Genomic DNA, 11,800 nt, shown 5'->3' on the forward strand with positions numbered 1-11,800 from the left:
AGCACTTAAATCCTGCCATCATAAACCATGCACCACATTTTCCTTTCTGTCCAAATTTGGTTTGTTTTCCTTGGTTGGTGTTTGTTTTGTTTTCCTGGCATGCTGACTTTCCTAAGTACTAAATTATCCCTATTTCCCTCTCATACTTCACAGATTTGCTGGGTACAGTATTTTAGGCTGGAAAGCATTTTTCCCTCACCACTTAAAAAGAAACAGCTTCCCTGTCTTCTAGCTTCTAGTATTGCTGCTAAGAAAGTATAACACCTTATAAATTCTTGGTTTTTTTCTTTACAGCCTTTTAGAGTGTCTGCCCCATAATTAAGAAATTTCAGTGATGTGCCTTGTTGGGGGTCATGTCCCATTCAGTATGCTGGGCATTTGGTGGGTCCTTTCAGTCTAGAAACTAAAGTCCTGAAATCTCCTTGGATTATTTAGATCAAAGGATCGGAAAACTTTCCTGTAAAAGGCCAGGTGATGAGTACTTTAGGTTTTATGGGCCATACAGTCTGTCATAAGGACTCAAACTCTGCTGTTGCCCTGCAGAAGCCGCCGCAGACAACACCTACAGAGGTGAACACGGCTGTATTTCCAAAAGAGCTTTCCTGGCGAAAACGGGGTACACTGATTTGGCCTGTGGGCATAGTTTGCTGACCCCTGGTTCCGATGACACATCCCTCTCCGTTTCTCTATTATTTTCGGGAAACCCTAACCCCGTCCTCTCCTCCTCTTACCCTGCTCTCCTATTTCCTCTCTCTTGATCTTCTTATGTATTTCCTGCAATAGTTCCTCTACCTTCTTTGTCTCAAGTTTTTCATTCCCGCTATCCCATTTTTAATGGAAATTAATATCCCATTTTTAAATTTTCTGTTCTCTGAATGCCCCTTCCTTAGGCTATCCAATTCTTGTTTCATGGATGCAGCTGATCTCCCCTTTGACTCTCTGAGGACACAAGTGACAGGCTGTTCTAGTTCTGAAGTTTCCTGCTTCCTCCAGATTCTTCTTCTAAGTTCCCCTATGTCCCGCTGTTTTGATTTCCCACAGATTTAGGTGCTTTATCCAAATATCTGGTGACCTCTGGCCATGAGCTGACATTTCAAAGCCAACTGGAAGTTCTGAGTGAATAGGGTGGGCCTGTTCCCCTGGGACCCTCACTGTTTCACTGGGGAGCCCCTGAGGGTAGCGTGTTTTCTCCTGGGCTGGTCATACACCCCATCATGAACCTCACATGCACAGTTCAAGCCTGGCTGTGATGATTCTGGGAACCGAGCGACAGAAGTAGGCAGGGTGTCCCAACAGCATCCAAGTGCACTTACCCCCGTGGTTTTACTTCAGTATTACCGCTCTCAACTACTGCTACTATCTGCTCGTCTAGAATCCCTCTCCGGAGAAAAACCTTCAGCCTTCTGCCAAGGTGGGAAAGGGACTGGCACCCAAGTGCACACATTAGGGAAGGAGATGCTGGGTTCTAGCTGCTTCTCAAATGGCGGTTACCATGAGCTGCCCCTAGCCGCCAATGCACCTGGCGTGGCTCCTTCCTGAGCCTCTGGCGGTTGTGCAGGGCAAACACCACTGCTTCTCAGCCGGCCCTGCACAGGTCTGCTCTCTCACTTCCTACACGGCACCTGCTTTCTGGCTCCCTATGTTTCGTTCCCATTGACCCTTTCAAATTACCTATGTGACTGTTTCTCTTCAAAAAAAAAAAAAAAAATGCCCATTACTCTAATTGTAGCAGGGTTTCACCATGTAGTAGAGACAAATGGACATTTTCAATCCATCATCTTCAAATGCAACTTCCCTGGCTAGGGGAAGTTTTCCAACTGATCTAAATGTTTTCCAACTGATCTTTTCAAATAGTACAATTATAATCATTTTAAATTCACAAAGATCTTTATTCCCTGCACCTCACATATCTAAAACACATAAGGATGAAAACCATCCTCTTCTCTTTCTTCTCCTTCCCCCCAAAGTAAAACTTGAGTGCCTTACCTGAGGAACGAGACTGACATGAATATTACAAAAGTTCTCTCTCTTGACCTTGAACTGGAACTGACGGAAGGCCTCAATAAAGGGCATGCTTTCTATATCTCCCACTGTTCCACCGAGCTACAAGAACAAAGTTATTATAGAGGTCAAGCACTAAATTCTTCCTTGTGGGTAGTTTTCTAACAACCACACCTCATCATCTCAGCCCGGTGACCAGAAACAGCATAATGTGGACTCTCTGAGCCTGGCTGATGTCCCCTAGCAGTAACTGACATTCCCTTATGCTGAAGAGTTACTTTTCTGGACAGGCTCTCCATTCTCCAAGGTTACAGATCTGGCCAAGAAAAAGATCAGGTGAAAGATACACTAGAAATTTTATTTGTACAATGTCAGGAAGCAAAGAAACCTAAGTCTTATCTACTTAGTTAGCCGTAAATAACTTTCGTATGAAAAAGTATCAGTTATAAAGAAACTGCTGGAATTTCTGAGTTCCCTATTTCTGCAGGAACACAGACCCAACAGCTAGGACCAGCAGAACATGAATGTTCCTACCAGAGAACGGAAGGTCAGTGACGTTCTCAAGGGACAGAGGAGAATGTGTTCTGCCGCCGTTACTGGCACAGTCCACAGTGAGTGAACATACACAGGCTGAAGAGGAGACTCGCTCACACAGAGGATTGCTTTAGATGGTGTGGGTGTTCCCATGGCCGGTACTGTGCCCAGACTCGCCCCACCATGGGGAGGAGGGTCAAGGGCCTCACGGGGCATGGTCTTATCAGGTGCTGCTGGCTGAGTAAGGAGGTAAGTGTGGACTCTGGGTTAGAAAAGACTTCTACGAACCTCAATAACACACACTTGAGGTTCCAGGCCATCTTCATCCACAGGTATCAGTGCCTGTCTCATGACCCACTCCTGGATTGCGTCTGTGATGTGAGGGACAACTGAAAAAGAGAAAAGAAATACATACCTTACCCTTTTCTGTCGAGGCAGACACGCTTACTATGACAAGTGCTGTAGTCTTTGCCTGGAATAGTGATGGGGTCGTAAAAATATTGTTGAGATCACTCTTTTTTTAAGATTTATTTATTTATTTGAGAGAGGCAGGGAGAAAGAGAGAGCGAGAGAGAGCGAGCGAGAGAGCACATGGACACATGAGCAGGGGGGAGGAACAGAGGGAGAGGGAGAAACAGGCTCCTGGCTGAGCAGGGAGCCCGATGTGCAACTCGATCCCAGGACCCTGAGATCGTGACCTGAGCCGAAGGCAGACATTTTAACTGACTGAGCCACTCAAGTGACCCCGTTGAGACCATTCTTAAACGGCATTTAATAATCTCTGGGCTCACACTTCCTGTGGCCTCCCCTCCAGGTTTCCAGGTTGTGGCTGGACGCACACGAGGGTAAGGCCACGAGTGTGTCTGGAACCCACATCAGAGCCCTTGCACCCCATGCAGAGACGACCCCGGCTGCCCCCCCAACACATCAGATCCCGCGGTCACCCACACCGCTAACTGCTGAAGGCAGCCACTTCACACTAGGTGCTTTCCAGGCCCCTGTTCCGGTATGTTCCAGTTCATGAAAGGATGAACAATCCACGGTTAAGAGAGAGTACGGGAGGGCAGGGTGGTGAGGGGACAGCATCCGGGGTCAGAATGTCTGGATTCAAGCCTGAGTTCCACCACTCATCAGGTACGGATCCTTGAGCGAATTACTTAACTATTCTTAAGCTTGATTTCCCTATGCGCTCAGTGGAGATGACAGCTTCTACTGCCTCAAGCTGTGGGGATCTCCGGCAACACCACTGGGAAAATGCTAAGCAGCGAGCCTCGCAGGCCAGTCCTCTGGAAAGTCAGCCAGCCACCACGCGGCGTGTTAAAGTCCTAGTTGTAGGATTCCGGAGGCGAGCTCCTGGGGGCAGGGATTACTGTTCAACCCGCTCCCAATTTACCCAGCAGTGCCTCAGGCACAAGGATATTCATTATTCCACACTCTGCAGCCAACAGGACCTTTTAAAAATGCAAAACAGAGCTCCCCCACTCCCGTGTTTTAAACTCTTCAATGGCTTCCCACGGCTCTGAGTAAAATACAAACTGAGGCCACCGCCCAGAAGGCCCTGTGTCACCTGGCTGCAGGCAACCTCCCCCACCTCTCCACGCATTGCCCTGGTCACCGCGCCCGACGCACTCTGCTCCGACGTCCCAGACAGAGCATCCGCCGCCCGGGCCTCTGTGTGGCTTGCCCCCTCCTCCGCAGGCCCCCCCCCCCCCGGCCTCTCAGCACAAACACCCCCTCCTAAAGACTCTCCCTAATCACCTGTCCAAACGGGCCACCCCACGCTATTTACTTCCTTCACAGCGCTCATCAGACATTTTGTTTCAGCTGTTTGTTTGCGTGTCTCCCACACGGTAGCCTCCGTGGGTACGGCAGACTGGCTGGTCTTGCTCGACACGTAGCCCCAGCACCAGGGAGGGTGTGACGGCCGCTGAATATTCGAGAAACATGGGACGGCTGAAGGCATACACAGATGACTGCACTGGAGGCCTAGACCAACAGACTGTGATCAAATCTGATTCCTAACTGATCCCCTTCCTTTGTGTCAAGAACTCAGAGAGACTTTCTTGCCCTCCCGACAACCAGGAAAGGCAGGAAGTTATCTCCGTTTGACAGAAAAGGGAACCAGATCCCAAAGAGGTTCAGTAATCTGTGTTCACAAAGCTGTAAGTGGCAGGGCTACGCTCTAAACGACCCTGCCCGCTGACAGCCCCAGACGAGACCTGGCTGTCGGCACAACCCTCAGCTCTCAGTTCAGCAAAGTCTTAAGCCAAGAGTGGCAAGTTTCTCAAATGCATGCGGTGGGGAACCCCCAGGGCAGCAGACAGACACAAGTGAAGCTGGCTGGGGAAGGCGCAGGAGGACGGGAGCCCCACGTCTCCGGCTCCCCCGGCCCATGGGTGCCCTTGACCAGCCAGCAGGCTGCACAGAGGAAATTCTCTTCTTGCTCCCGTCGAAGTCAACCCCAGATGCATGACAGACACAACATGGGGCTCACTGCCCTGACCTGGCTGCCTTCATCAATCCACACTCATCTCTGCGGAAGGACAAGAGCCCTCTGGACTCACACCCTGCGAGGGGCCCACGGCTTCGGTGCCTTTCACGGGGCCACAGGGGCTTCTTCACTCAAGCTCTTAAGCCAACAGCCGTACAGCTCTGAACTTTCAACAGAGCGCGCATGTCAGTAACAATATCTTGATACTTTCAGGCTGAAATTGCATAGAAAGTAAATTTCTGTACTCAAAAGAAAGCAAACTGGTTAAGATTCTGTAGACTTTGAAGGCAAATCCAGTTCTACCTTGGACGGTTTTCCCCAAGTAATCGCCTTTGCGTTCCTTGTTAATGACGTACTGGTAGATCTTTCCCGTGGTCAGATTATTGTCCTTGGTGAGGCGGATGTCAAGGAAGCGCTCATAGTTTCCCAGGTCAAGGTCGACTTCCCCACCGTCATCCAGCACAAAAACCTCACCTGTGACGAACAGCAGACACGGTGAGGGGAAGCGGAAAACCTATGTCAGGGCAAACTTGAGTCTCAAAATGTAAACACTCACGTAGAAAGAAGTCTGCATTACCTTGATATGAAGCAGAGACATTTATTTCTAGAGAACTAAATATGACACAAAAGAAAGATAAATCTCCAACCATTCTCTAAAAGGTAATAACACACTTCCAGCCTCTCCACAAGCTCGGTGTGGACCAGGAAGTAATGAGAGAGCATGCAGTGGAAGGAAATCATGGCCTCGGGCCGTGGGCACGGGAGCTTTAGAGGAGTGTCGTGTCTGCTGCCCAAAAAGAATTTTCAATAAAGCCTCCTAACTTGAGCAGAACAAGGTTTCAGACGGGATAAAAGCATGATTTCCTTTAGAACTCACACTGGGTATTAAGGGCCTGTTGGTTAGAAAAACCAAAGTCTGGGCTACACTTTAGTCCCAAACAAAGTCATGAGACTCAAAGTTTCCCCCATTCCTTTGTTTCGCATTCATTCCTTAAGACATTATTCTTAGAAGTCTTGCCCTGGATGGTTCGTTCTTACCATCACAATAGAAGATGAGCTCAAAAATGGGAAAGGAGAAAAGATCTTCTCCCCCCCCCCCCCCCCCCCCCCAGAGAGAGGTTTCTGTTACAGAAACCTCTGGACTCTCATCACCACTATCACTGTCTGGATTTCTGCTCCCTCTCTGTCTAGGTGAGAAAAGCAAATTCTGCTACACTAAGGACTTTTTCGAAGGCAGGAAACACAAGTCACGTTATACAAAATACACACAAGTTCCGAGGGGAAACCTGTTCTTTCACGTACTCCACAATTACTCTTTTAGTGAAAGAAAGAAATGCATTGTGCTTACCATGTTCATACGGAGAGAATGTTCCTGCATCAATGTTAATGTATGGGTCAATCTTAATTGAAGTTACGTGTAGACCACATGACTTCAATATTGTGCCCACACTGCTGGCAATGATTCCTTTCCCGATTCCTGATATAACACCACCAGTAACTAGAATGTACTTCATTTTCCTTTTTGACCTGAGAGGGGGAGAAGGAAAAATTACAAATAAGATAGATCTCCCCAAAGCACACATATCTGGGTTCAAAGGCTAGCTCTGCCCCTTACTACCTCTGTATCCCCCAGGAGCCTGTTTCCCTATCTGCTACACGACTCTAGAAGGCTGTTATATGGGACCCTAACAAATACTTCTTGAGATCACTGAATGGCTTTAGTCAAACAGGAGTTGAAAAACAACTCGCTAATCAAATAATGCAGCTTTTGTTTAAAGCTCTGACAACGAACAACCTTGAGAGACAACCTAAGAGAAAATAAAACGTAAAAATTTAAAAACAGTTCTGTTGATAGAATGCTCTGACCCAAATGTTAGCTGATAGAACCACGGGACCCGGGGTACAGAAGCAGGTGCCTCATTATTTTCCCTGCATGGAAAAAAAAAAAGATTTCAATCTTGGGTGAGCACTCCAATTGCCCATGAAAGAGAGAATGTCTCTGGTTAGTGTACAATGTATCACCAAGAACACAGAGCTTCTCCCGGTTATGGAAGACAGAATAAAAGAACTTCAACATTTAAAAGGAGTTGTAATGAAGCCGAGAAATCCTTTAATGACAGGTTGTTGTCTCCTGTAATTAATAACAACTTACTCCTTGTCAGCAATCTCGCCCAGGTATGCCTTGAAGAGAAACTGTGTATACTGTAGGAGAAGAATATCAGATACCAAACCAGCCTGAAGCACAGAATGGGGGCAGAACATTCAAAGAGAGGAGAGATTCAATTAAATCCAAAGAGCAGTGCAGCTGTGGCCGGGGAGGCAGGAAACAGATGTGGTGAGAGATAAAGGAGTGATGGACGCAGGACCAGCGGAGGGGACAGCAACAGGTTTGCTGGGGAGGACTGATCACCTAGCTTCAGAGGCCCAGACACATCAGCTGGTCGGTAAATCCAAATGGGATCAAAATGAAAAACAGTCTCCTTTGGCATGCTCAGGACATGTTTCTCCTCCGGGAACACTTCATGTGAAGCCAAATTATAATACAAATAAGCTAAGAAAGGAACAAGGAAACTGGGGAGTTCTGCTTCAAGCATTCCGATGCTCTACTCCTCCCCAAGGCAGGAATGAATACACTTGGCAAAGGAAGAATGCTCAAAAGGACGTCCCCTCTGGACAGCAAGGAAGACACCAGACCGTGACTTGCTCTTTCCATCCTGTTACAGCATTTCCAACAGCACGCTCCCTGGTTTTTGCAAAACGTGTATAGGTTCCCGTAAAGCCTTTTTACAGACATATAAATCAGAGAAATGCTGTTAAACAGTGAGTTGGTTTAATGCCAGACCTCCAGTAGCCTTTAATAAGCTAATGCACACTGTGATCTCCCCAAATGGGAATACAGTATGCAGTTTCCCCAAACTTGTTGGATCCCAAGTCCCTAATATGGGGGGGAGGGCACTACTCTTGTCACCTCACAGTCAAATGGCTCCTTAAGGACCCATGAATATCAGACATGGCTACATTTTAGATGGTTCTAATCAGGTATATCCCTGACATTACACCCGGTCTCAGCCTCAATTTTAGATGATCCTAGAAAGTCCTCAGCCTCCCCGAGTGGGTTACGGAGCAGGTTACTTTTCCAGAAGACTCATCTCATCCATTTGCATGTGATTTGCCCCAATTTTACTCTAAGAGGGTAACAGCTCTCTTGAGAGAAGATTCCTGCAGCCTCCCACCGTGCCTGGCAGTAAAGATTCCATGGTGCCCAAAGACCAGGTGGGAGAGGCTGAAACAACCCACTCACTCACACTGATGGGTGAAGACTCCCTATGTAGGTACTACTGTGCTGCACACTTTGGGGACCAAAACCTTTTTTTTTTAACCTGTATTTTGCATTTATTTTATGCAGAATTTACTACCAGGCCGTAAGGTTTTGTTTCTTCAGTTTCTTCTGGAATATCTTTTTCTTCTGTGCAACCTCCTTTTCTGGTTCAGGGACAGTCTGCTCTTTCTCAGTAAGGACCATCTCAGTACGGCAGGGAGAGCTCAGGTGTGGCTTAATCCAACCATAAGCTCTGTGACACCACATCCTGGGGACTTTGTTCACCTGGATGTGCTCAATGATGACATTGAGGGAGGACACTACGCTGTCACTCTAAACCCTTAAGTTCAGCATTACTCTCTGCATTTTTAAGCATGTGCAGTAAAAATTCAGCACTCTTAGGCCACCGACCCTGTGGGCAGCCCCACTGTTGGGCCTGGGCACACCCACCAACCCCACCATTGTAGCGGCAGAATGGCAAATACGGCCTCTACAAAGTGACATCCTTCAGCTACCTGGTGGCTTTCTGCATAGGCATGCCCTTGATGACCTGAGCAGTTTCACATGTGTTCTTACAGTAAACATGAAGATTTGAACCTCCTGATTTGCATGATTTTGTAAGGCTTTCTGGGTCAAGTGAATAGCAAACCATTATCAGAGATCACCTCAGGCTGCTTTACGGGAAGAGCAGGGACCACAAAACGTAATCAGATCTGGGCTCATAACTCAAGCTGCTGGCAGTCCAGTTAGAGACAAAACATTTACAAATAAATGAGTAATCCGGTGATGGTGGGAAAAAGGGACAACATATGAAAGGCATACTTGGAGAGAAGAGAGCAGAAAGCTTTCAGTGACAAGACCAGGATATAGATCATGGCCCAGCAAAAGGTGTGAGGAATGAAGGCAGGGAGAGGACCCAGACTGATCCTGCTTTGTGGACCTGACCTGAGACTTACAGTGGGGAACCTACTGAAAGACCTAAAGCATGGGGAAGGGAACAGAGTGAACAGGAAGGTGAAGGCCAGCCACAGAAAACAGAGGTAGGGCCAAGAAAAGAGATAGGAGGGGCACCTGGGTGGTTCAGTGGGTTAAGCCTCTGCCTTCTGCTCGGGTCATGATCTCAGGGTCCTGAGACTGAGGCCCACATTGGGTTCTCTGCTCAGCAGGGAGCCTGCTTCCCCCTCCCTCTCTGCTTGCCTACTTGTGATCTCTCTCTCCCTGTCAAATAAATAAATCTTTAAAAAGAGAGAGAGAGAGAGATGGTGAAGACAGTGGGAAATGAGTTGGAAATGTAAACAAGGGACCACATCATGGGGAAACTTGAGTGTCTTATCTGAACTTATTCTGAAGGCCACGGACACATCAGAAGGTTTTCAAGCACGGAAGTAACAAATTTAAGACACATCAGAGGCCCCTGGATGGCTAGGTAGGTATAGCAAGCAACTCTTGATGCCCGGGTTGTGAGTTCGAGCCCCAGCTTGGGTGTAAAGATTACTTAAAAATAAAATCTTTAAAAAACAACAACAAAACAGAATTCTTAAAAAAAAATAAAATAAAATAAAAAGAAGGTGTCCAGGTGGCTCAGTCGGTGTAGCATGTGACTCTTGATCTGGGGGTTGTTGAGTTGAAGCCTCATGCTAGGTGTACAGATTACTTAAAAATAAAAAACCTTAAAAAAAATGCATCAGAGGAATTCAACAAAGATGGAAAGGGAAAAAAAAAAAAAAAAAGCTTTTTTTGTGTTAAAAATGTTTTGAGATCCACCTCCAGCCCTACCACTTGCGTAGTGAGACCTGTCAGGTCACTCAAGCTGCCCGAAGCCCAGGTCCTCGCATCTGTAAAATGGGATGAGAATCTCCCGCATCGCCTGTCACCAGGACTGCTGAGGATTGGACATTATAATGAGTGTGGACCTAAGTGTGCCACGCAAATGTAGTGAACTTCTTTAAAACGCAGCATGCTCAGTGCGGCCGGGAGGGGAGCCGGCCGGCTGTGGGGCCGGAGGGGCTGCACCCGGGGCCCGGCGGGCGGGCGAGCTGCAAGGCCCCTTCCGCCCACGGGAGTCGGGGCGCGCCGGAGGGGCCGTGGCCAGGCCGCCGAATCCATCCCCCACGCGGCGCCGCGTCTCGGACCTTGAGCCGCCTCCCAGCCAGGCCGAGGCCGTGCGCCGAGCCCAGAAGGGTGACGGCCGGGGCATTCCCCACGGAGCGGTGGCTGCCAGGGCTGCTCCGGGAGAGCTGAGCAGAGGGGCTCCCGCGCCTCTATGGCCCTCCCGGTCCCACGCGTCATCCCGGGCCCCCCAGCCAGCCGATCCAGGCCGCGCTGAAATGGGCATTGCCGGCCCCGGCCCCGCGGCCTTTCCCACCGCCCCACGCCCCTTGCGGCCCCGCTTCCCAGCGGCACCCGGCCACGCGGCCCCGCGCGCGGGAGCCGGCTCCTCGCCGGCCTGGCCGCCCGCCCGCCCCACTCCCGTTAGGCACTCAGCCCATTGGTCAGGCCTCCGAGCCACCTCACCCCGATTGGTGGGAACGCTGTCTGTCAGCCGGCGGTGTGGCTGTCCCGCGCCGGGCTCAGCTGGCGCTGCCGATTCCTGCACGGGAGAACAGCTCCCCCGGGATCCCTGGAGTCAGCGTACCTGAGGCGGGCTTCCAGGCCTGCCGTCCACCAAGGAACTAGGGGCACAACGCGCGCGCTGAGCCCGGGGCCGCCAGTGAACCAGCCCGGCCGCATGCGCCCGGCAGTCTTTCACGGAGGCGGGCTCCAGGCGGTGCGCACGCAGAGGCGGGGGGCGGGGCGGGCGCGCTGGCCCTCCCAGGGGCGGGGTCTGAGTGCGCGGGGCACAGGGCCCCGAGTGCGCAGGCGTGGGGCGGACGCGTTTTCTCGTTCGGGTGGGCGGCTGTGCTGCCCTGTCTCGGTGCAGCTGACGCGTTGGAGACGGGGTAATTCGAGACCAGGCTGGTTGCGGCCTTTCTGCCTCGCAGCCGTTGTCCGCAGTCGGTGGTCCGGGCTTCCTCTCCTGCAGTAGAACCCGTTTTGGTACTCAAACCTGGCAAATCTGTCGTCTGACTCCAGCCCCCTTCTAGAGGAGGCAGGACATCACACCCTGTCTCTGAACCGTCCGACCTTGTGGGCACCGCGTTGGCGGCTGCTGGTGGTGCTGTCCTAACCCATCCCTCCCGCCACGCCCCCTGGACCGAGGGACCACGGCAGTGTCACCCCTGGCCTCTAAATGGGAAAGCCTAGAAGCATGGCTGGGCGCCGACTCCTTCCTCCTCTGGCTTCCTTGCCCCCGCATCTCCATCCACAGGGGCTGCTTTGGATAGAGAAGACTCCAGAGACAGAGTTTCGGCCAGCTAACACTCACTGAGCACCCCCCGTCCGTGTGTCACACGCTGTGCTGGGCTCCAGAGGACCCTATCCTGGGTGTAATGACGTCGTGGGGCAAAGTGATCAGC

The 11,800-nt window shown here is 50.3% G+C and overlaps 1 protein-coding gene and 1 pseudogene across 2 annotated transcripts in view; both read right to left on the reverse strand.

Moving 5' to 3' along the window:
* The window catches only part of CTPS1 (CTP synthase 1), a 30,763-nt gene extending 19,653 nt beyond the window's left edge, over positions 1-11,110 (reverse strand). The window contains exons 1-5 of one of the 2 annotated variants that reach the window (XM_046026578.1): positions 10,981-11,110; positions 6,375-6,553; positions 5,330-5,500; positions 2,824-2,924; positions 1,987-2,103 (exon numbers count right to left, since the gene is read on the reverse strand). In XM_046026578.1, the coding sequence (XP_045882534.1) occupies positions 1,987-2,103; positions 2,824-2,924; positions 5,330-5,500; positions 6,375-6,553; positions 10,981-11,075 (663 nt within the window). In that variant the 5' untranslated portion in view covers positions 11,076-11,110. Of the gene's footprint in view, positions 1-1,986; positions 2,104-2,823; positions 2,925-5,329; positions 5,501-6,374; positions 6,554-10,859 lie in introns of both variants that reach the window. The other variant, XM_046026580.1, reaches the window with a different exon arrangement.
* On the reverse strand, positions 8,439-8,997 carry LOC123947325 (annotated as a pseudogene).
* Positions 11,111-11,800: the final 690 nt, after the last annotated feature.

Source organism: Meles meles, chromosome 1 (assembly GCF_922984935.1).
Source record: "Meles meles chromosome 1, mMelMel3.1 paternal haplotype, whole genome shotgun sequence".
Classification (NCBI taxonomy): Eukaryota; Metazoa; Chordata; class Mammalia; order Carnivora; family Mustelidae; genus Meles; species Meles meles.